At 46.8% G+C, this 22,552-nt stretch overlaps 1 protein-coding gene across 3 annotated transcripts in view; it reads left to right on the top strand.

Annotated features, from left to right (window-relative positions):
* Positions 1–22,552, top strand: part of bcor (BCL6 corepressor) — a 38,704-nt gene that overhangs the window by 12,826 nt on the left and 3,326 nt on the right. For 2 of the 3 annotated variants that reach the window (XM_031291820.2, XM_036004420.1), the window contains exons 2-11: positions 1,543–1,624; positions 1,887–5,057; positions 6,543–6,599; positions 7,071–7,230; positions 8,262–8,603; positions 9,712–9,996; positions 11,441–11,754; positions 12,969–13,253; positions 19,784–19,950; positions 20,431–20,576. In XM_031291820.2, coding sequence (XP_031147680.2) covers positions 1,622–1,624; positions 1,887–5,057; positions 6,543–6,599; positions 7,071–7,230; positions 8,262–8,603; positions 9,712–9,996; positions 11,441–11,754; positions 12,969–13,253; positions 19,784–19,950; positions 20,431–20,576 — 4,930 coding nt within the window. In that variant the 5' untranslated portion in view covers positions 1,543–1,621. The remainder of the gene's footprint in view (positions 1–1,542; positions 1,625–1,886; positions 5,058–6,542; positions 6,600–7,070; positions 7,231–8,261; positions 8,604–9,711; positions 9,997–11,440; positions 11,755–12,968; positions 13,254–19,783; positions 19,951–20,430; positions 20,577–22,552) is intronic. The other variant, XM_036004421.1, reaches the window with a different exon arrangement.

Here is a 22,552-nt window from a genome sequence, read left to right on the forward strand (position 1 = left end):
TAATGGGCCCCAGGTCACGGCAATAAAAGTGGCGAGCCAGCGGTGAGGCTCAGAGGCATTTCTCTGCGATGATCGAGGAGCTGAGGCTCTGCCGAGCACGGCAAGGCTTTACTTTTACTATTTAAAGGCACTTTTCTCCCACCTCATTTCTGCACTAGCTCCCCTAACCTTGCCCCACTGTCTTGCAGAAATGCCGTTAAGAGTACACAAGTCAAATATATTCAAACTTAAGTATTTCCAAATCTGCAAAGTGGAAGCAATAGTTTTCACCTTTTCCCATTGTTGTTACACCTGTTTGAGGATTTTGAAATAGCCTCTTGAAATTACAGACCCCCTGTTAGTATTAAGATGCCACTTGACTCACTTTTGGAACGCTTAAGTGTTCAGTGATATCTCAATTTTGTCATTTGTACAAAATGATTTTATAAATACCAAATTTGTGCGGTTTTTCAGGAACTTTTTCTCACTGGATTGTGGTATCCTTCACTCAGTAACACAGAAGAAAAGTATTGTCCCACTTCTTAAAAAGTAGATTCCACTAAAGTGACACCAGAACATACACACAGATTGGAATGAATTGCTGTAAATTAGCTGTTTATTATTAAATTTGCCATCTCCTAAAACTTTGCGCTAATGAATAAATGATAACCATCTTCTTGTGACTTATTCTATATATCCTTAACATCAAATAACAACTGTTATGCTCCAGTGCTTTAAAGAAATTCTTAAATTTAAATGTATACAAAACATTTGCATATTAAAGAACATTTTTAGACACAAAGGGATCTTGATGTTTTTGCTTATTGTAATTTCTTTTGTGATTTAAAAAAAAAAATAAAAAATACCCCAAAGAGAACCATTTTCACTTCATTGGTCATGTTGTTCTTTTATCTTTGTACCTGTCCTCTTATGTTATTCCTTCTCAAACTGAATCTATGGTTTATTGTAAATTTTACATAGTACATAGTCTCTTTCTCGCTTCCATACTATACTATTGGCTGTGTTCGAGGGTGTGAGTGTTTGTTGATCTGTGGCTCTGTGTTGGCGGGCGGTAAATGTTCTCCCACCGAAGTGGTCTCTGATGTATAATCTTCCCTCGCTCCGCTGGCTGAGGCAGCCGAGAGAGCAGGTCAAAGAGGGCACAGAAAAACCTGTGTGTGTGTGTGTGTAACGTGACTGAATAGACACAGCCCTACAATGCAAGTCTAGCCCACAGGGTGGGGGTCAGGGGAGGAGGATTGGAGAATGGGGAGTTTCAGGGGGGTGTTGACGGATGGGAGGAGGGGAGCCCACACAGCACTTCCATCTCCACTCAGTGGAGATGTGGGTGCATGTGTGAGAGTGAAAGGAAGGCTGACTATAGCTTACAATGCTGTTATCTTTCTTTTCTTTGTACCTATGCCCTACGCCGTTTATATTTATGTTGATATATTAATTTCATTTACATGACCCAGAAATTGTGTTTTGTAACACAAAACGTGTGTGTGTGTGTGTGTGTGTGTGTGTGTGCACTGACTGCTAACTGTTTGCTCATCTCCACAGGGCAACATCTGTTCGTGATGTCGATGCTGAGACACAAACCAACCTGGAACTGAGACAAGGGAACCACATCACACAAAACATGGCAAGTCCCCTTTATCTTCCTAAGAACCGTTTACATTCATTCTTTACGTTAGTCACTATTACCTGGAAACAAAACATTTGGTCTGTTTCACTAAGGGCATGCGTGAAACTAACCAAGAACATTAAGAAATCTTTTTGTGCTTTGTTTGGCAGTAATTGTTTTTTTAGTTCATGCCTTCAATGTCATATTTTCCAATTTGTTTAAGGGATCTGATTGCTGTGATAGTCATATTTAATTCTCTGCCATCCCTTTTTTGCTTCAGGTGGATGCAAGGTTGACGCCCCTGGCAGCGATGGGGCTGGACCGAGGCACTCTGATGCATGATGGTCTTCGTCTCCATGGTGGGGTTGTATACCCAGGCATCAGGGCACTACCAGTGGATAAGAGCCGAGAGATGCCCTCCCTCACTTATAACAGGGATGGTCTCCCAGAGCTCATCTATAAGCCTGATGGCCCTCTGGACAGCCGTAAGCCTACGAATGGATACCTGGGCCTCTACAAGAGCACTCCTCCAGGTCTCCACAAGCCTGTGCTGGTTCCTGGAGCTGAAGGTCTAGGCTTGGAACGCAGAGTCGGGCCTGGAGAAAAGGCATCTGAACTGGGCTTGGCAGGTGCTGGTGGCAGCTACCTCCGCCTGCCGTGGCTCAGCCCCTACCCTGAAGCGAGCATGTATTCCTTCATGGACACATCCAAGTATGCGGCTCTAAACATGTACAAAGCCTCCTTGCTCAGCCAACCCAACCCATATCTTCCGCAGCACCTGGCCTACCCTTCTCTGTGTGCAGCCCAGGGGAGCAATGTTAACCCTGCTGCTGCTTCTGCTGCTGAGAGGCTCTACTATATGCCCCCCTATCCTCCTCCTCCTCCCATCTCTTCTCCCCTGGTTGCGCCCCCTATGAGGATTCCTGCAGTCACAGTGGCCCCCACAGCACTGGTACACTGCCAGGACAAGGGGCTTGGTGTTGCGCCTCAGTTTGCACAGCAGCTTCACCAACCTTCCCCTCATTCTCAGCACCATCAGGCTGCTATAGACAGGGACCGGTCCCCGAACAGGAGCAGCAGACCAAGCAGACCTCCCTCTAGGAAGGGCTCTAGCAGCAGCAACAACAACAACAATACCAGTAGCAATAGCACTAGTGGCACCAGCACTGGGAATAATAATAATCTGCCTACTGATTCTTCACCTCATGCATCTTCTCGCCTCCCCCAACCCCCCCCTCCTCCTGCTAACATTGAAAATTTACTTGATTTACAAAGGCCAGTTGCTAGGATAGGACACCCACCCACTTCCTCCTCCTCCACTTCTTCAATATCTTCCTCATCCTCATCCACGCAGTCCATTTCTCATCCATTCTCTGTAAGCAGCATGGCATCAGAGCAGCCCTCTCCAGCCCGGCCCAGCCCCCACAAATCTAGGCCAAGAGATGGGGCACTTGAGCACAGAAGCGTAGGGGTTGAAAGGAGACCTAGCAGGTCACCCTCCAAACCCAATTTTGAAAGACCAGCTCACCAACCCCAAGCAACCAAAGACTCAGCAGAGAAGCCCTTGGATTTGTCTGGAAGAATGCTGGAATTTGGGTTGCCCCCTAATGGATTCCCAGTTAAGATGGACACTATAGCATCAGGCCCACGTTATGGACTGCCCTCTAGCCGAGAGCTACTAAAGGAAAACCTGCCCCACTCTCCATCCTCCCACTTGCACTCTGTGGTCAGCAGCACTTCTTCAAAGGTCCCAGAGAGGCCGGAAATGATCAGCACTTTACACTCCTCCTGGGTTGTACCTAGCCCGTCTCCTTCCCGTACACAGCACACACCAGGCTTGCCCCCCTCCCCAAGGCCTAACACAGACCTGGGCCTTTCACAAGCCAAAGGCTCCTCACCCTCTGTCATCAAACATAAAGGTCTGGAGAGAGTACTCCCTCAGCAACGTAGCTCATCGTGTCCAAGGATAGGGGAGCCCAACCATAATGTTTCCTCAACTCAGCACCCCTCTCTGGTCAGCTCCAGGGCTCTTTCTCCCAAACCCAATGGGGAGTGGGTCAAACACAGCCCTAGCCATTCAGAACATCCGGGCCACCACAGAGAGGGAACAGAGAAATCCTCCCAGACCACTAAGAGAGGTGAAACGACTCCAGAGGTGTCCTCATACAAGAGGCCATGTTTAGAGAATGGTCACCCTCCTGGCCACCTTTACCTTCCTCAAAGTGACGCTTACCTGAACCACAGTTTGGCCTATGCCAATAGATACCTGCACTACCCTATCCCTGATGGCATGGCGCTACACTCCCTGCCAATTGCAGGGAAAGGCCCAGTCTACCCTCACCCAGTATTACTGGGCAGCAACAGCCTTTACCCAACCCACTTGGCAGCAAAACACCCTTTACCCTACCATAACTTGCCAGCTGGTCCAGGAGGGGAATACCTCACTTATAACTCACAGGAGATGGCCCATCCCCTGATGCAGACTCACTCAGACAAGCTGGCAGAAAGAGGAGATGCTACTTTGAAGCCCCGGGGACAGGAGAAATCCCGGGGAACTGTTGAAGAATGTGGTGGCCACAGAGATCACAACATTGGGAAAGAGATAGGCGAAGGAAGCCAAATTAAGTCTGATAGGGAAGCAGGAGCACAAGGACAAGGTGGCAATCAAAGCAGAACTCCTTCTTCCTCTGTAGCGTCCAGAGAAAAGATTGTCTGCATTGACCTTGTACACTCAGACACAGATATTGAGTCTACCCCAACAGTCCACAAACCCGCTGCTGAGGCCAGCAGCAAGGTTAACCAAAATGAATGTTGTCATAGGAACCAAAATCTGACAAAGACTGACTACGAGCCAAAACACCAACACCACCTTTCCCATCCTTATCCGATCCACTCCGGACACAGCCCCGCCCTGAAGCCCAATCACACTGATAGAAAGCCAGAAGCTCCCTTTGGGAAACCAAAGGTTCTCCAGGACAAGGGCTGTCCTGGGGTGACATCTAGCACATCCCCAACATCTCTAGGGAAGTTCGCCCAAGCAGAGGAAAGCCTGGAGGAACAGAGCCCCAACCCAGACCCTGAAGATCAAGACCAGAGCACCTTGCGCTGTGCCCGCACATCTGGGGAACGCAGCTCTGGCAAGGACAAAGGGGACAGAGACTGCAGAGCTCTTCACTTCTCTCAGCACTGCACAGATGTGGTGAAGGAGGAGAGAGTGTGTGAGGGAGAGACTGAAAAGGAAGACAGTATTGTTGACCTAGGGGAGTCTCAAGGAGAAGGGGATGAGGATGATGAAGAGGATGGCCTGACTTCATCTAAAGGCTGTCGTAGATCCAGTCTGGCCAAGAGGATCGCTAACTCCTCAGGCTACGTTGGCGACCGCTTTAAATGTGTCACCACTGAGCTGTATGCTGACTCCAGCAAGCTGAGCCGTGAACAGAGAGCCCTGCAGGTAAGGCCATTACCCCTAGTGTGTGTGTGTGTGTGTGTGTGTGTGTGTATGTATATATATATATATATATATATATATACAGTACAGGATATATTGGTGATGGGCTGAAGAAAGGGTCATTATGACCAATGTTTCTTACGTGCAGACATTTCAAACATACTTATAGTTCTAACATCCACGCAGAAATAAACCCCCAGGGGCAACTGTCTTTATTCCCTTGCTGCAATATTAAGAACTGCCTGTAGAATAAACCCTGCATGAAATTGGCATACTCCGCATTTACAACACAGTACAGAATAATATAAATGCTGTCATGCTACTGTCATGGCCATAGGCTTGACCTTCCCCTTAGTCATAGTGAGCTGGTGCAAGGCCAGTTGAGGCCTTCTATCAGGGAGGGCAGTTCAAAGGTTAACCAGGGCTGCCATCTCTGTATGTTGATTAGTGAGCAGTCAATGTAAAGGTTATTTCTGTTCGTGCGTGTTTGTGTGTCCGTACGTGCTTGTCCTTGTGTGACTGCCTTGGGGCTAAAGCATGTGTTAGTGCTGACTGTGCTATAGAGCCATATACTGTAGTTTCAGAGCATGACTGTGGCAGCCTCACAGTTCACACTGCCTTTGGCTATGCTTAACCTGAAGGTTAGGGGCAGTAAAGGGCTTGCAGTGTGGTTAAAAACCAGCAGCTACCCTTTTTGGGGTTCCTCTTAGGCTTTTTGCATGCCCCCACTTGCCAGTCGCTATCCTCCCCTAACCCTCCTCCACTTGATGGCCTATGCTGCCCTGCCTGCTTACTGTCCAAGGTCATAATTCTCCTCACCCCATTGGCTAAAAGTCCCTTTCTCCTAACCCACATCACATTCTATGAATGCACAATTACAGCGGCGTGCCTTACACTTGGCCATTATCCCCTGTCACTCAAATACACACATTGAGCTATTCATTTTAGACGTTTACCTCTGGTTCCTTTATGTGCTCAATGTTAAGCATAGAAACACGAACAAACCCGCTAATACGCTATATTATCCACTGACTCAGAGGCAGATATCTTTATACGTTGCACATGTCTGTGTATGTTGTGAACACGCCCTAGAAAACTGTGGTTTTGTCTGTGTCATGCTTGTCAATGCACAGCTGCAACACAAAGCTATCAAACGCTCTATTTCTGGACATGTAAAAAATTAGATGTCTGTTTGGAAAAAAACACAAGACCGCTAAAACTGAATTAGCTTTATCAATCATGCTTAAAATTAACATACTGTTTTGATTCTCTTTTTCAAATTTGTCATTCATGCAGTTCAGAAAGTATTTGATAGTTTTGATGCAGTGTTAATTGACCTGTTGAGTCACTTTAATTTGATTGTGTTATTTTGTGGGATTGTGGCTGCCTATTGTGTGTAAACAAACTTGGAGAAACATAACATAAATTCATTTAAAAAAAGATGAAATGATGGACAGATATATTGAGCCCCCCATTCTAATTGCTTAGATGGAAGTCATATCACGAGAGGGGAGTAATATAAGTCAACCTGCAGCTAACTGGGAGGTCAGTTCTTTACATTTCTTATCACATCTGCCTCTGATGGGCTCTGTCTCCTTTGTACTCTGTATCGCTGCACACTCCTTTTTCTCCCCACTCCCTTCTTTCCTCTCTTTCATCTCCTCTCTCTGCCTCAGGGCTTAGATGTATATGTTTCCTAGCCATGTTTATGTTTCAGGAAGGGATTTAAGCCCCAGAGCGCATGGACTCACAGTGGCTGCAGTAGTCTAATCTGTGTCTTGATGCCATGCTTGTGATTTATCTGTCTACCCTTTTGTCCTGTGTGCGTTTTGTGTGTGGGTTTAATTTCTTTGGCATTTTTCTTTGATTTTAAGATGTGATTTCTGACGCAATTTTTGCTTCTGTAGCTGTTGAGGCCAGATTGAGGCTTAGAGAGGTGTGTGTGCGACGTGGGCAGACGATGAGTGGGTTTCATGGGTTTTCTCTGCATTTGTGTGTGTGTGTGTGTGCGCACAGCGGGCAATGATGCGGTTCTCGGAGCTGGAGCTGAAGGAGAAGGAGGGCGGCGGTGTGTGTGTGTCTGCCTCGGCAGCAGGACGGGAGCTGGCAGACGGCCAGCGCAGAGAGCGAGTGCTGGAACACTGCCAACACACCACCAGGCAGGGAGAGAGGGAGGGTGAGTAACCCAGCACCACACACACACACACACACACACACACACACACACACACTCATAATACACACGCATACGCACACAGGCATCCACTCTGCAAATGAACACTCAGAAAGGAACACACAAACAATAGGTGTGCTTGCACACTCACATGCACTTGCAGCAAATGCTGAGGCAAGACCGGGTCACTCTAAAAAAAGACACACGCTTTTCCACACAAACACACGCACGCACACACACACACACACGCGCGTGTGCACTTTTACACAAGCTAGGCAGCGCAAGTGAACGAGCCAGCAGGAGAGACGGAGAGGGGGATTTTCATTTTCAAGAAGTCTTTTGTGCTTATCTGCGCATATAGACGATCGAGAGGGAGGGCAAGAGAAGGAGGGGCAGAGATTGCCTGAGTGAGAGAGTGAAAGCGGGGGGAGAGTTGGTGGGTGAAAGCGGATGGGAGAGCGCAACGGAAAGGGGGGGGGGGGTTAGTTACGTTGGCTGGGAGCCCAGCTGTGTGTTGGAGCGAGGCCGCGGCTGACGTGTGAGCCTAATTATGGCATGGAGAGAGACAGAGAGGGCGAGGGAGTCGAGGAGAGGGGGGAAGAGTCACGCTCAGTGTGAGAAGGGCGTGGTGCGGTCATGCCGTGGGGGAGGACAGAGAAGGGGGAGGGGGGCTGTCTCCATGTGCAGCGAGTGCGCAGGATGTTTTCTTGCCTCTCCTTGCTGGAAGTGCGAGCGGCTGCACTGAACCGTCAGCCCGTTGGCTCGGCTCACATCAGATTAAAAAGTCTTTACCCCATCAAAGTTTTACTGCCTGTCTTTAAAGCAGAATAAAAGCTGGCTGGTGTTTAACTGGCATTCTCCCTCTGTCAATCCCCCACCCTGTCTTACCCCCGCCCCTTGTTTTCTTGCTCTCTTTCTGTTTGTCTGTCTGGTTTGCGGTCTGTCTGTCTGCATTCTCTCTCTGTGTGTCTGCCCCCACCCCCCCACCCCCCTCCCTACCCATGTTTCCATCTGTCTGTCTTTGCTTTGCTCAGGTGTCCGGCCAGTGTACGCAAACAACAGAGTTCCAGTCCTTCAGAGGTGTGGGGGCCTGAATGAGCCTTTGTCCCCAGGGCACGGGGCTCGAGAGGGGGCCATAGGTGCCAGCCAAGGAGGGCTAAATGACGGAGCCAGGAAGGTGAAGAGGGAGTCAGAAGGAGGTCATTGTCTACCCCCCACTTTGACAGCGGCAAAAGGATACCTTGAGGAGAAGGCCAGCTCTGGCTTTGGACCCACCAGGAAACGCCAGCTCAGCCTCAAGGCTGAAAAGCAGAACACAGAGTGGGAGGAAGGAGAGAGGCTGTCCCACCCAGAGAAAAGAGCAAAGATTTCTACAGGTAAGAATTTCTTAAACATGCATCGTCACCCACAGCCACTTCCATGTTGTTCAAATCCTCTCCCACCTTCATCAGCTTTTCGTTCATCTCTCTAATTCTTCACATTCTTTCCCCTTCATCCTGTGTTATGCTGAGCACCGTCTCATCCCTTGTTCTTTAAAAATAAGTCTTTCTATTGCTTTTGTCGCTTCCTCCTTCCCAATCAATTCCACCTTAAACCCGTTCCATCACAACCCCCGCTCTTTCCCCCTTACCACTCTCTGTCCCGTCTTTCGCTCTGTGTGGCAGCCAGCTCAGAGAAGTGTTTAATCCTGCCTTTGAGCGGAGTATGAGAGAGAAGCGAGGAAGAGGGACAGCCATTCTCTCTCTCTTCTTTCAGCTCTGACGTTCCTCCGCTGCGCTTACCCACCCTCTTCAAAGCTGCTCTTTTCTTCTCTTTTCATCTCCTTTCTTTTTTCCCTCATCTGTTTGGGTTTCCTTTTTTTTTTCTGGCATGCGGGATCGCGCTTGCTCTCCCCGGCACTGGAAGACGAGTCAAATACCCGTCCCCAGTGAATTTCAAGGGGGAGAACTCTCCCTCAGCTTCTCTAGTCTTTATTGCTTTGTCTCTCCGCCCGATTCTTGACTCCTCTTTCCCTTTTACTCCTCAATCTCTGTTTCGCATCCAGCTCCCTGCCTCTCTGCATTTGTGTTAAATGTAAGGCTTAGATCGTTTTACAAGCCATAAGAATGTAGTGATTAATGGCCTTAGTTCTTTGTGCTCAGTTGTCTGCAGGTCGGTAAGTATGTACATACAATAGTGTTTTGTGCTACAGAAGATGAGAGTAGTGTCTTTTGAAAGAGTGAAAACCTTTATGTCCAAAATGTCAACTCATAGACACTTTGAATAAAAACTGTAGTTCTTTAAGCTTGCCCACAATGCATTGCTGAGTTTATCTATTGTGGTTTTCATAAACTTTGTAAGTGAGGGATGAATTTTCTTTTATCTAATCTTAATTAAAACTTGAAAACATTTCAAGGTTTTCACAGGACAATGCTTTTCTAGGCAATATACTGTAGTTGTATATTAGATATGGCAAACAATGCAAAGTCTGTTTGTTATCTGCAGATGAGCGTGAGCAGGCCAGTCCTGATGAAGATGACGACGACGAGGTTCGGAAGCTCAAGGTCTGCATCGAGCTGAAGGGACTGCGACTCAGCAAGCCCGCTGCCGGCGCAGCTTCCCCTGACGGGTCCCTAATCAAACAGGAGAGAGCATGGCCCCAGCCCCGATTAGTAGCCCCGGTCCAGAGCCTACGGGAACGCAAGATTAGGCCTGGTGAGCCAGAGGACCGAGCCGCAGCGCATAGAGCCGAGATCAACAGGAAATGGGGCTGTGAGAAGCTTCTTAATGGTAAGAATGAACCGCCAGCCGTGCAAACCGCTGCTGTAACTCAGAGTTCAGCTAGGGTAACGGAAATCTATCTTTGGCTCACGTTTCACTTTCTTGTTGAGCGGTCTGACTTTTGGGGGATTTCCCGTGATCCTTTTGGGAGGGGGCAGAGGAAATGAGGTAGAGAATACTTCCTCCTACCAGAGGAAAGGCAAGGGAATCAGAAATGGGACATGGGGACTAAAAGCTAAAGTACTTCTCCCCCCTGTGGTTTTGGGCTTTTTGTTGAGCTGGTCAACAGCAGGCTCTGTAAGAACGATGAAAGTATGAATGAGGGAAGTGGCTGGTGGAGATATGCGTGGGCAGGTGTAGTGTGACTAATGTGTGATCAATGATTTTTCTTTCTTTTTTCCCCTAAAGACCAGTCACAGGAAAAGGTGTGTGTGTGTGTGTGTGTGTGTGTGTGTGTGTGTGTGTGTGTGTGCGCGCGCGCGCGCGCGCGTGTGCGTACCAGGGCTTTCCCTTATTCAAGTGCCCAAACTGAGACAGAGGGAGTTCCAGCTGAAGAGAGAATTAAAGCGCAGGAGAGAGATTAAAGGAAGTGAATAAAGTGAGAGATTTTGGTTTCATGTTTTCTGCAGAAACCACAGGCCTTGATTGGCCACTGAATTCTTTTTATTTTTTGCTTTCACCTTTTTAGATAACATCACCCTGGCAACAGTTGTGATTTACAATGAATGTTATTCCACTGTGTGTCTGTCAGGGCTGTGGTCTTTCTTTTTTTCTTCCTTTTTTTCAGGACTCCACTAATTGGATAAAACACATTCGTCTTTGTTAGTCTCATATTCTAAAAGGTTTCCTCTGCAACAGGGATAACATTGACAGTGGCTGTATATATAGCATCAGCAAAATATATAATTTCACCTTCCTCCTCATTGGTTCTCAGCCTAGTACTGATTTAATGGACTGTTTATTTTAAAGGTTCTATTGTCACACAAATCAGACCTAGACCACATTCCTAAGTAGTTAGATATGCTTTGCAATGATCCTTAGGAGGAAATGTATTTCCATTTAGCTATTAAACAGCTTTTGATATTTTGCCTTTATAGGCATGTTTTTATTTTTTGTGTAATTATGTACCATAAGAGGCTAAAACCAGACAGTGCCACATTTGTTAAAGGATTTAACTCATAGCAGAGTCCTTGCTGCAGTAAATGAGTGGGGCACAAGAATATTGTGTGTGTGTGTGTGTGTGTGTGTGTCTGTGTAAAAAAAAAAAACAACAAAAAAAAAACATCCTGAGCGAGCAGGCATGCTGCGCTCCCAGACAGCTCTGTGCGCTCATTAATAAACCAACAGAGGGTGAGAGATGGCCTTGCAATACCTTCCCATCCTCCCCTTCCTCTGAGCTCTCACACTATCAGCCGCTCACTCTGCCTCCCTTTTCTCTCTCCTCCTTTTCCAGGAGTAGCTGCTTCTCCCCTTCCCCCCGGCCAACTGAAGGACAGAGCGCTACCGTCGGGCCCCTTCTCAGGTGACCGTGGCCTCAAGGAGCCCAGAAGGGCCCCCCCATCTCTGGCCCCAGAGCCGTCCATGGGAGCCCCCCCTCCCATCAAGCCCCGTCGCCATAGTGACACAGACAAACCCAAGGGCAAGCGGCCGTGCAAGACCAAACACACCAGTCAGAGGGAGCGAGAGCGGGAGAAAAGGAAAGAGGCCGCAGCTAACAGCCCAGGCCAGCGTTGTGTGGCTGATCAGGGAGCAGCTGAAGATGACAAGGTGAGTGCTTATAGGGTGTCTGGCCATGATACGGGAGTCTGGATGTTTGCAGCAGCGGATTCTGTTTCAGTATGCCTGTCGGCGCCTCTGATTATGCAGCTGGGAGAGGGAGGGAAGGAGAGAGGAAGAAACTATGTTTAAAATGTTTAGAGGGCTGCTCGAGCTTTGACCTCCTCGTTCCCTTATCGACTCCCTGCGGAGCGCCTGCATGCATGTGTGTTTGTCTCTGGCCTTAATTGTCGAACGTGTGTCATCGACGCTGTTTTGTGTGTAAGTGCGTGCTAAGGATGTGAGTGTCTGTGTTTGTGAGCATTCCTGACATAACAACAAAACCCTGGAGCAATTATACATCGCACTCAGTGCCGAACACAAGGCTACATATACACACACTCCCTCACTTACTCACACACGGTGAGGAATGTGGCAGCCATGGTCGAGCATATGAAGCGCCTAAGTTCAAAAGAGGGGGGAAAAAAATGAGCATGGGGAAAAATTGAGGGGGAAAAAAGGCTAGTTGTTTTCCGCCCGCACTGCTCTCCTCCCCTGCTCCTCCTCAGCCTGACAGCTGCTTCGACATGGAATTCCACTGAGAGGGCACGCACTTCACGCACACGCACACACACACACACACACACAGGCACGCGCGCACACACAGAGAGAGACAGGCAACTCCCTCTCTTGTGTGTTGCCTTCCGATGGCTCTGTTGGTTAGCGGTTTAAAAAAAAGTGGCGTGCCAACCTGCAGTGTGGGGCGTGAACAGTTGGTGTGAAAGCTGTATGCGTGTGTTTTTCTGTGATGCATATTGTGTCTTCCATACACAGTAATCATACATAAACATTAATATTGTAAATGAAGTATCCATCTATATTTTAAGCTGTATGTGGGTAGAATGGAAAGAGTTGGTGTTAAAAATAAATAAATAAGAAGAAATTGCTTTTTGAGGAGAAATTCTATCTGAAAATATGATTATTCTTTCTGGATGGATTTTGCTCTATAGTGACCACTGATGTATACTTTTACCAGTTTTGTGTTTGTGTGAGTGTGCATGCAAATTCACACAACAGCATCTGTGTGTGTGTGTGTGTGTGTGTGTGTGTGTGTGTGTGTGTGTGTGTGTCTCTGTAATCTTATCCATGTGTGCCTGTGAACGTGTGTCCCGTCTGCTATGTGACAGTGGCTGTAACACTTTCTCCCTCTTTCCCTCTCTCTTCAGCTGAGTGAGCAGCGTGGCGCTCCGAGGAAGGGAGCCGCCTCTCCTAATCATTATCCCTACTCTCCAGTCAAGCCCTGCTCCCCCGCCACACTCTGTCCGCCCTCCCTGCAGCCCCAGGCTAACAGCAGAGCTGGCAGTGTGCCACCAGAGCTGGCGGGGGTGCACAGGACCCCCCCTGCTGAGCCCCCCGCTGTTCGTCCGATCCCGCCAGAGGCTCGTCGGCTGATCGTGAACAAGAACGCCGGAGAGACTCTGCTCCAGAGAGCTGCACGGCTGGGCTACGAGGTAATAGGCTTCGCTCAAAGTCATCCTCCCTCCTTATCTCTTTCTCTCTTTACATTTTACACTTCATCCTTCCTGTCTGTGACAGCTCTTTTTTTCAAAATTGTCTTTCTCTATCTGATTCTTCTCCTGCATCTGTCCTATTCTTTCTCTTTCTAGCTTACTCTTTTGCTTTTTGCATCATTTCCTTCTATTTCACCCTTACTCACGCTTTGTTCTCGCCATACTCCATATATTTTGCTCCTCTTGCCCGCTACTCTCTTTCTCTCTCAGGTTTCCGTTCTCTCCCTCCCCCCTCTTTCCTCTCAGCACTCTTTCTCTTCCTCTCTTTGTGACTCAGATTGTCGTTGGCACCCCTCCTCCTCCTCCTCCCCGCGAGCGTGCACACTCACACGCACACTCCCCTTGCCTCCCCTCCTCTTGCCTCGCTTCGCTCTCACATCTCATTAATTTTCTGTGGGGCGAAGTGTGACACACGCAGGCGCGCACACACACACACACACACACACACACACACACACACACACACACACAAGTATGTGCGTGCGCGGACAGCATGAGGGATCGGTGGGATCATTATACGGAGACTGATGCTTGCTGCTTCTCTCTAGCATCGGGAGGTTTTTTTTCTTTCTTTGTGTGTAGCTGCCGATCGTTCGCTCCTAAAGCAGATCCTCTCATTCTCTGCACATACAAGAAAGAATGAGACTGGTATATATTTTACTGAATCTCTCAACTTCTATTGCTTTGAAAGCTTTTAATTAAAGTTGGATGGCCTGCTGTCTCGCTCTCCGTCATCCCTTGTGTTTCTATTTTGGAGCCTGAATGTTATCTCCACCCCTCTCCCCTTGTTGACAGATTTTACAAATTGATTTATTGATCCAAGTGGTTTTTATACCACTTGAGCTGAAGATTGTGCTGTTTATGTCCACCCTGTCGTGTGTGTGTGTGTGTGTGTGTGTGTGTGTGTGTGTGTGTGTGTGTGTGTGTGTGTTTTTATCACCAGCAGAGGTATCTTCACAGAACTGTAAATAGGTGTGGGTATCTTTTGTTGCTCATTAACCGGTTGCTTTATGGTTGTGTGTGTTTGTTGTACACGTTTATGATGATGAGGTGTGTGTGTGTGTGTCCTTAAATATGTGTGAGTGAGAGAGAGCAAGAGTGTGAATGAGAGGTAAGCACTGGGAGTATAATCGCGTTCTAATGGCCCTCTAATGTGCCGTGGTGACTGTGGTTAGCAGTGGCGGCGGCTGTTTTTCTCCCTCGCTCACACACACACACACACACACACACACACACACACACACACACACACACACACACGTACGTACGTACGTACGTACATGCACGTACGTACATGCACAGGGTGCAGCGCAGCAGCAGCAGGGTTCAGTCAGCCGTGCTGGAGAGAAGCTGGCTCGTCTCTCTGATTTATGCATCTCTCTCGAACGTTTTTTTCCCTCCCTCTCCTTTTTTTCGTAGCCCCTTCGCATTTTTCCCTTCCTGCGCTGTGGAGAGGGGAGGAGGGAGGAGAAAACCTGAGACTACACAAACAAGGCACTGACCGCTGCGCAAACAACACCCCCGCTTTCCCCCCTCCCTCCCCCTCCCTCTCTCTCTCTCTCTCTCTCTCTCTCTCTCTCTCTCTCTCTCTCTCTCTCTCTCTCTCAGGAAGCTCGTCTCTCACTGCCTGTGTGTGATAAGCCTGGGGCAGACCCCTGGGGCTCTCACACACACACACACACACACACACAAGGACGTGCGCAGAGAGACACATCAATTTATGCATACCTCCCCACACACACTTGCATACAAGCCTGTAGATGCGAAGAGCGCTTGTCTCACACTGGTGTTTTAGCGCTGCAAGCTCTGGGCTTATCGCACACAGGCAGAGAGATATGAGGGCCTGAGAGACGGAGGCACGCACACACACAACTCACATCCTGATCACCAGCACATACACACACGCACAGAGAAACACCAGTTATGACCCAATAAGCACATGCACAGGCATCCTGACGTGTTCTTCCAACATATGCTGCACACACCGACAACTCTCCACACTCGCTGCTGTCGCCCACACACACAGATCGGCACATGCAAATTCAGAATCACCTCACGCACGCACACACGCGCGCACACACACACACACACACACACACACACACACACACACACACACACACACACACAGCCTACATCGCCTACATCCTCACTACAAACACACACATACAGAGAAACAGCGGTTGTTACCCTGTAAACTCATACACTGGCATTCTTTTCCGTGTACAGACCTGCACATGCAGAATCACCTCATGCCCACATGTATGTAATTTAAAACACACACGCACTATTCTGTTCCCGATGCCCGGCCGACACTGTGCATATTTCATGTTCGTTTAGTTTTGCGATCCGTGCCTCTGCACATGAAAGCCCACTCTCTTTCTTCCTCCCCTCCCTCACTCCCCTTTTATTCTCTCTCTCTTCCTCCTCTGCCTCGCTCTCTGAGCATTTGAAATGGTAATGAGGAGAGATTCTGCGGATGTCTTCATCCCTCTTCCCCTCGTGCCGGGGCCCCTCAGCTCTGCCCATTGAAAGCTCAGATAAAGGTGCAATCTGTCATTAATTCTGCTCAGAAGAATCGCTTCTGATTTTCTTCTCAAATCCATGTATGATCCAAGCAAAGAGAAAAACTAGATTGCATTTAAAGTGCCCAGTCAGACCAGACATGATAGCAAAATTCTGGACCCAAAATGAAGCAGTTAGTGGATTTGCATGTAAAGTAAATCCACACTGACTTTTCAAGTTCAACTTTGGTGAACTTTGACTCGCTTCGCTGTCGCTTTGACAGTACCGAACTTTGAGGGAACAACAAATATAGGAAGTAAGCTATCATATTAGCTGTATTAACCCATTCAAAATGTTCACGTAACTCTGCTCTACCGGAGTTTTAACGACTCCACACAATAGAAATGCGTCGTGGTCTGCAGCTAGTCGAGAACAGTGGAGGAAACAAAAACATTCACTTGAATTAAACATTTTAACAGTTAGCGACCGAGCTAGCTAGCTTTCTAACTCCTTGGCGTGGTTGCAAGCCAGCTAGCTTGGCGAGCTATTTTGGCTAGCTGGAGCCATCACAGTAGTAAGCAAGCTACTGTAGTGTGTAACATGTTAGTGGTCCGTGTTGGGGAGTAACGGAATACATGTACCGGCGGTTACGTATCCAGAATACAAATTATGAGTAACTGTATTCCGTTACAATTACAGTTTAAATAGTTGGTATTTAGAATACAGTTACATTGTTGAAATCAATGGATTACATGATGATACTTCTCTGTTTCACGTGTTTATTCACTCTCTGAATAAATTAAGGTAACTCTGTGCATTTCTCAGAAGCCCCAATGTGAAAACAAAAAAATTTGCTATTTGTGTGATCACTAATAGAGGTAGAGATGGAGCCGGAACCGGCACAACAGAGCCAGGGCAGGAATGCGTTTCTATCTTGGAAATTCAAACAGAATTTCACATTAAATAATATAAACTGAAATATAACTGTGCAGTGCAACCGCTGCTTGCCAGCAACCAACCTCCTTTCAGCATCCAAATTACTCCACCTCCAAGCTGAAGAAGCATCTTAAAGTAAGTTTTATTAGTCGTCTGCTGTAGTTTTACTGGTCATCTTGCTATTTTATAGTTGACGTGCGACTTTACATTCTCCTATGTGCTGATTTATTAGCCCCAGAGCCGTTGAAAGACTGACTAGCCCCGTTTGACATGCTAGCTAACGTTAGCTAAAATTAGCTAAAATTTTTGTAGTATGCAGTCCGGGACTACAAATACAAAAATCTATCTGCTTGTTCAGGTACACATTCAGCCAGTTGGAACAGAAGAACACACCAGAATAGGCCTGTTTAGTAAGCTGTATGTGATGGCCACATTCCTACACTTATAAAATGCAATTCAATGTGGAAGTAATTCAAGTATTCAGAATACATTACTCAGATTGAGTAACGTAACGGAATACGTTACAAATTACATTTTTGGGCATGTATTCTGTAACGGAATACGTTCTGAAAGTATCCTTCCCAACACTGTTAGCGGTTAGCTTGCCAACCACAGCCCCATGAGTACGTCCCCAAGCTTTCAGCAACTTGTATTCGCGAATACATTTGAGTTAATTTTGCGATACAACGTTCTGGTATGACAACACACTTAAACAGTCAGCAACTGTTGTACCCACCCAAATTAAATGATGCTGGTTAGATCATTTGGTTTGTATGTATCTGATGAGCATTAATATGCAGAGCAGGTTATTGATTGAGACTGAGGCATTTATAGTGACCGAATATTATATATAAAAACTGGTGATTATTTTCTTTTTTGGCAGTGTGAGATTAATTTACTCTGAGATCATCGGAGGCTACATTCTCGGGCTTGCTCTGTTACCACAGCAGTCATTCAACAGCAGGCTGGCTCTTATACACACACTCTCACATCCACACAAACATCCACACACTTCACTTGTCTAGGCACGCATCGACTTTACTGCTTAAACTTTTGGTTCTTTATCGCACAGGAAAAGCCAGTCATGCATCGCCTGCATGTTATATGCATTTATACACACACACACACACACACACACACACACACACATCTGTTGTGTTTTAGGAACATACAAGGCAGTGCTGCAAGGGGTTAAATGTCTGAGTGATGCATTGATTGCAGGCGAGCGCAGGGAAGCATTCTAGAGGGGGAGATTAGAGGACGCAGGGAAAGAGCGAGAGAGAGGAGGGGGGAGTGGTGTCTAATTTTAGTGTGTGTGTGTGTGTGTGTGTGTGTGTGTGTGTGTGTGTGTGTGTGTGTGTGTGTGTGTGTGTGTGTGTATAGCCGGGGCTCTCGTGCTAAGCTCCTCGCTCTCTCCCAGCGATATTAAACATGGCTTCGGAGGTTTAGCGCTACGCCTCCTCCACAGCCACACACGCACATACTCGTCAGGGGCACAAAAATACACGTGCGAACACACACACACTTAGGCAAGCTGCATATCAACTCTCTCTACCCGTCAGTCTCTCCAACACTTGCTCTCATTCACTCACACAGACAGACACACTCATGCAGACACAAACGCACACAGAGCGAGTGGAATCCCCCAGAGGGGAGCTTCGGCACAGCGCTCCTGAATCTCTCTCCAGCAGGCAAACAGAGTGTTGGCAGCGAGCGAAAACCAGTTGGAGCGCTGTCCCGCTCCCCCACGTTTCTCTTTCTCTTTCTCACTTTTTCTTGCTCACACTTGCTCATTTCTTTTCTCTCGATCCCGCTTTTCACTTCTCCCCCTTTTCCTCATTGTCTCTCCTACACACACTTCGCACTACCACCGACTACACCCCACCCTTTCATCTCTTGTTATTATCAGCTGCAGCCCAGAGGACAGCTCTGGCAGATTTCATCAACGGATAAATTAATCTGTCATCTGTTAGGGTGTTGCCTCTCTCTTCGCCCGTTCTTCCGCCCTCTCTAGCCCTCTTCTTATCCCTCTGTCAGCCTGTTTTCTCTCTGTTGCCTGCCTTTTCCTTCCCTCTTCCTCCCTCTATGTGGAGAGAGACTGAGAGACTCTTGGACTAGACGGCAGGCTAGAATTAGCATAGAAATGGAAGTTTGGAGTCATTCCCCAGGTTCAGATGAGCAGCTTTCCTCCCCTCGGCACAGGACTGTTAGCAGGACGGAGTATGAATGTGTCTAGGTGTATAAGTCTTGCATATATATATATATATATATATATATATATATGAGATATTCAAATAGTTTGTTTATTTTTCCAATGGTCTGCAAATACTTAGCCAGTCCCACACTAAGTTGCATATCCACACATATACAAACACATACCCGCAGTGTTGAAACACAGACTTGTTTGACTCGGACAAGCCCCATATCAACACACTGCTGGACTGCTCCCTATCTCTCTATCTCCTCTCTGTTTGGTTGCAGCAGACGCTGGTCCTGTCCAATAAAAAACAGTCTGACTACTTAGTGCTGGATGCCCAACTGTCACAGCCCTAGACCAGAGGAAACGCTTCCAGCTCTTGAGCGCCTCTATCAAATCTCTTTGTTCCGCTTCCATTATGCTGTTTTCAGAGCCCAACCATCGTAACTGGCTGCCACAGTGGCGTCCCAGCCCAACCATGGCATACAGACACACATTTACACACACACTCATACGTGCACGAGCAGAATCTGGCAGGCTAAATGCAGTTGAGTCACACTTAGTTTCCTCAATGTGTTTTGGCGCCAGCTCTAGTATTATCGAGCATTTGTGTGTGAGTGTGTCTTTGTCCAGCACAGGAACACACTCAGTTCCTCCTTTCCCTAATTTCTCTCCCACAGGAACTGTAAAGGGAAGGACTGTTTGCGTATGTGTCTGCTTCGTCTCACTTGTGTGTTTGGTCTTGTATTGCTTGGGTTGTTGCCAAACATAAATTCATACACACACAATCTCACACACTAAACCCTACTCTCTCTGTGTTGGCTCTCTTTAGGAGGTGGTACTGTACTGTCTGGAGAACAGAGTATGTGAGGTGAATCACAGAGACTATGCCGGTTACTGTGCTCTCCACGAGGCATGCGCACGTGGCTGGCTCAGCATAGTCCAACACCTGCTGGATTATGGGGCCGACATCAACTGCAGTGCACAGGACGGCACCAGGTAAACAAACGCATTCAATCATATGCACACAAAATCACCAAACTTCTGCTTGTGTGAACGCGTCTTGTCCACAATGCAAACACTGATTGTGGCTTTTTTCGGCATGTTCTAATAGGGAAAGCCAGGGCTTAGTCATCAGTTAAGTCACTTGAGTTTGCGCATAGCAACATTTCTGGCATTGAGTTTATATTTGCTTGGCAAGAGCAATGATTTGAGATATTAGCTGCAGTTTTAAATGGGGAAGGCTAGGGCTTTCATCGCTGTTATTAAAATGTACAGTAGGGGGTCTGTTTTAGGAAACTGTGCACGGGTCTTAAAGCTATAGTGCGTAGTTTCTGCCGCCCCCATGAGGAATTCTAAGTAATGACAACAAAATTGTCGCCGCGTCCACATGATGCAAGCCTTCCGTGACCGTGCCCCATACAAATGTCAGTGCTGTTCCTGGTTATTGTTAAAATGAATGTACATTTGTGTGTCTAGACCGATTCACGATGCTGTGGAGAATGACCACCTGGACGTTGTGCGAGTCCTGCTGTCTTATGGTGCTGACCCCACCCTGGCCACATATTCTGGCCGTGGCCTGCTCAAGATGACCCACAGCGACAGCATGGAGCGCTTCCTCACTGGTAAGATCCCTGCTGTCTTTTCAATCTAGTCAGACACTGTTTAGTCAGGAATTTAGAAATACTGATGTCACAGTCTGTATGCTCACCCTGCCCCCCTATGGACATTTTCTAGAGAATAAATCTGTACAATTTGAGAGCACACATAACTACTGAGGACCGTTTTCCCCAATTTCAGTCATCAGGCTCATTCAGAATATGAGACTGATTTGATCAAATGAATCAAATATAATTTCCTGGTACAAAAAAGCAAGGACTGGGGGATTTAAGGACTTATTTTTAAGTCATAAATAATGTTGGTCATTAATTATCAGAGAGAGAGATGCAAAATGATTTGCCTCGAAGCTTCGTTTAATCAACGTTACCAACGTTGTATCGCTCACGGTGTTTCCGCACGGATGATTATTACTGTCGCACACCGGGCTGACGCTGCTGGCGACACATGCCATGAAGACTGACGGCGCACATTACAAAGTGAAGAAAGTGAGCATAAATAGTGAGGGACTAAGAGAAGAGACAGGCTGGAGAAAACGACAAAGTGTCCAAAGTTTGGAATCGGTTCAAACGTAATTAAAACGAAAACTCTGTACAGTGTGTCTACTGTGAAATCAAACTAGCTTACCACAATAATAGCACGACGTCAATGCTTCAGCATCTCAACAGAAAACATTGAGTCTAACTTTATCATCCATTCCACGAAGCGGACCCGACAAAAGTAAATCACAGAGTCGTATGAACGATGAAACTACACCAAACACAACCACTACCAAAAACAAAGACAAGAAAATGCGTAGTGGCGACCACAATTTGATCTAAAGAGCCGACTTGTTGACTATCCCTTCGGAAAAACAGCTGATTGTTGCGCACCACTGTGCAACTGTGTGACATTGTAGTCAAATATATAAATAAAAATAGGTTGAGTATAACTAATATTTACATATAGGCCTATATACAGAGCAGTCTCAGGTTGAAACTTGTAGTTCTGAAAGTTAAGTTGCACAATTTAAGGTAATGTATGTTTAATGTATGCCTTAGTTTGAGGTTGTTATTGCATTTCAGAAAAAGTTTTCTTTAAAAACAATGTAATATGGCACTTAACTGCACTAAATAGGTTTAGTTTTTTGAGAAATGATATTGTAAGCAATATAGGCAATAAAAATGTAGCTTTTTCCGAAAATTAAACCAAACTATTGTATATTATTGCTCTTCAATTAAACAAAAGTATTTCTTATCAAATTACTCGATTAATCAATGGAATAATCGGTAGAATACTCGATTACTAAAATAATCGATAGCTGCAGCCCTACTTGACGGTTAACGGTAAAGTAGGGGATTTGATTCGTGGGGGTATATTGGCGACGGTAATGTTATTAGTGTTGTAAGTTAGCAGTAGACTTAATTAACCCGACCCAGCTTGAGCCTGATGAAAACTGCTGTGTCTGCCCGGTTCAGCTCTGAGATTTTCTCGCATTGCAAAGCGCGGTGAAGGAATAATCTCAGAGATTACGTTATGTTCTGCCTCTGTTTAGAAGTGGCGAATGTAGGCTACAGCTCACAGCAACTTAATACTATACAGTGTCTGGCTTTTAATAATAGACACTGAAAAGCGTAGGGCCTTTTTTTCCGCCAACCTTATTCCACACAACCGTCGCGATGTTCCTTTCAGCTATCCGCTCGTGCTCCAGGAAAGTGAAGAAAAGTTAGTTTGGTATATCCAGCAATCATGTAGCTAACGTTGGAAGCAGGAGAAGAGTCAACGGTTGTAAAGTGTTCTGCATGTGGCGTCTGCGTGTGACGTGCAGGTTACCTCCCCCCTCAAACACTGACACACATACATACTTACTGATACGTCTTGCTTTATTAGATAGATGCACTAATGTTGCAGTAACTGTTTTGCAATGAGTGCAGTTGTTGAAGGTTTCCTCCCTTGTGCAGACAAAGTGGAATGCAAAAGCCAGGACATTTAAATATTAATGTGT

This window comes from Sander lucioperca, chromosome 8, assembly GCF_008315115.2.
Source record: "Sander lucioperca isolate FBNREF2018 chromosome 8, SLUC_FBN_1.2, whole genome shotgun sequence".
In the NCBI taxonomy this organism is placed as follows: domain Eukaryota; kingdom Metazoa; phylum Chordata; class Actinopteri; order Perciformes; family Percidae; genus Sander; species Sander lucioperca.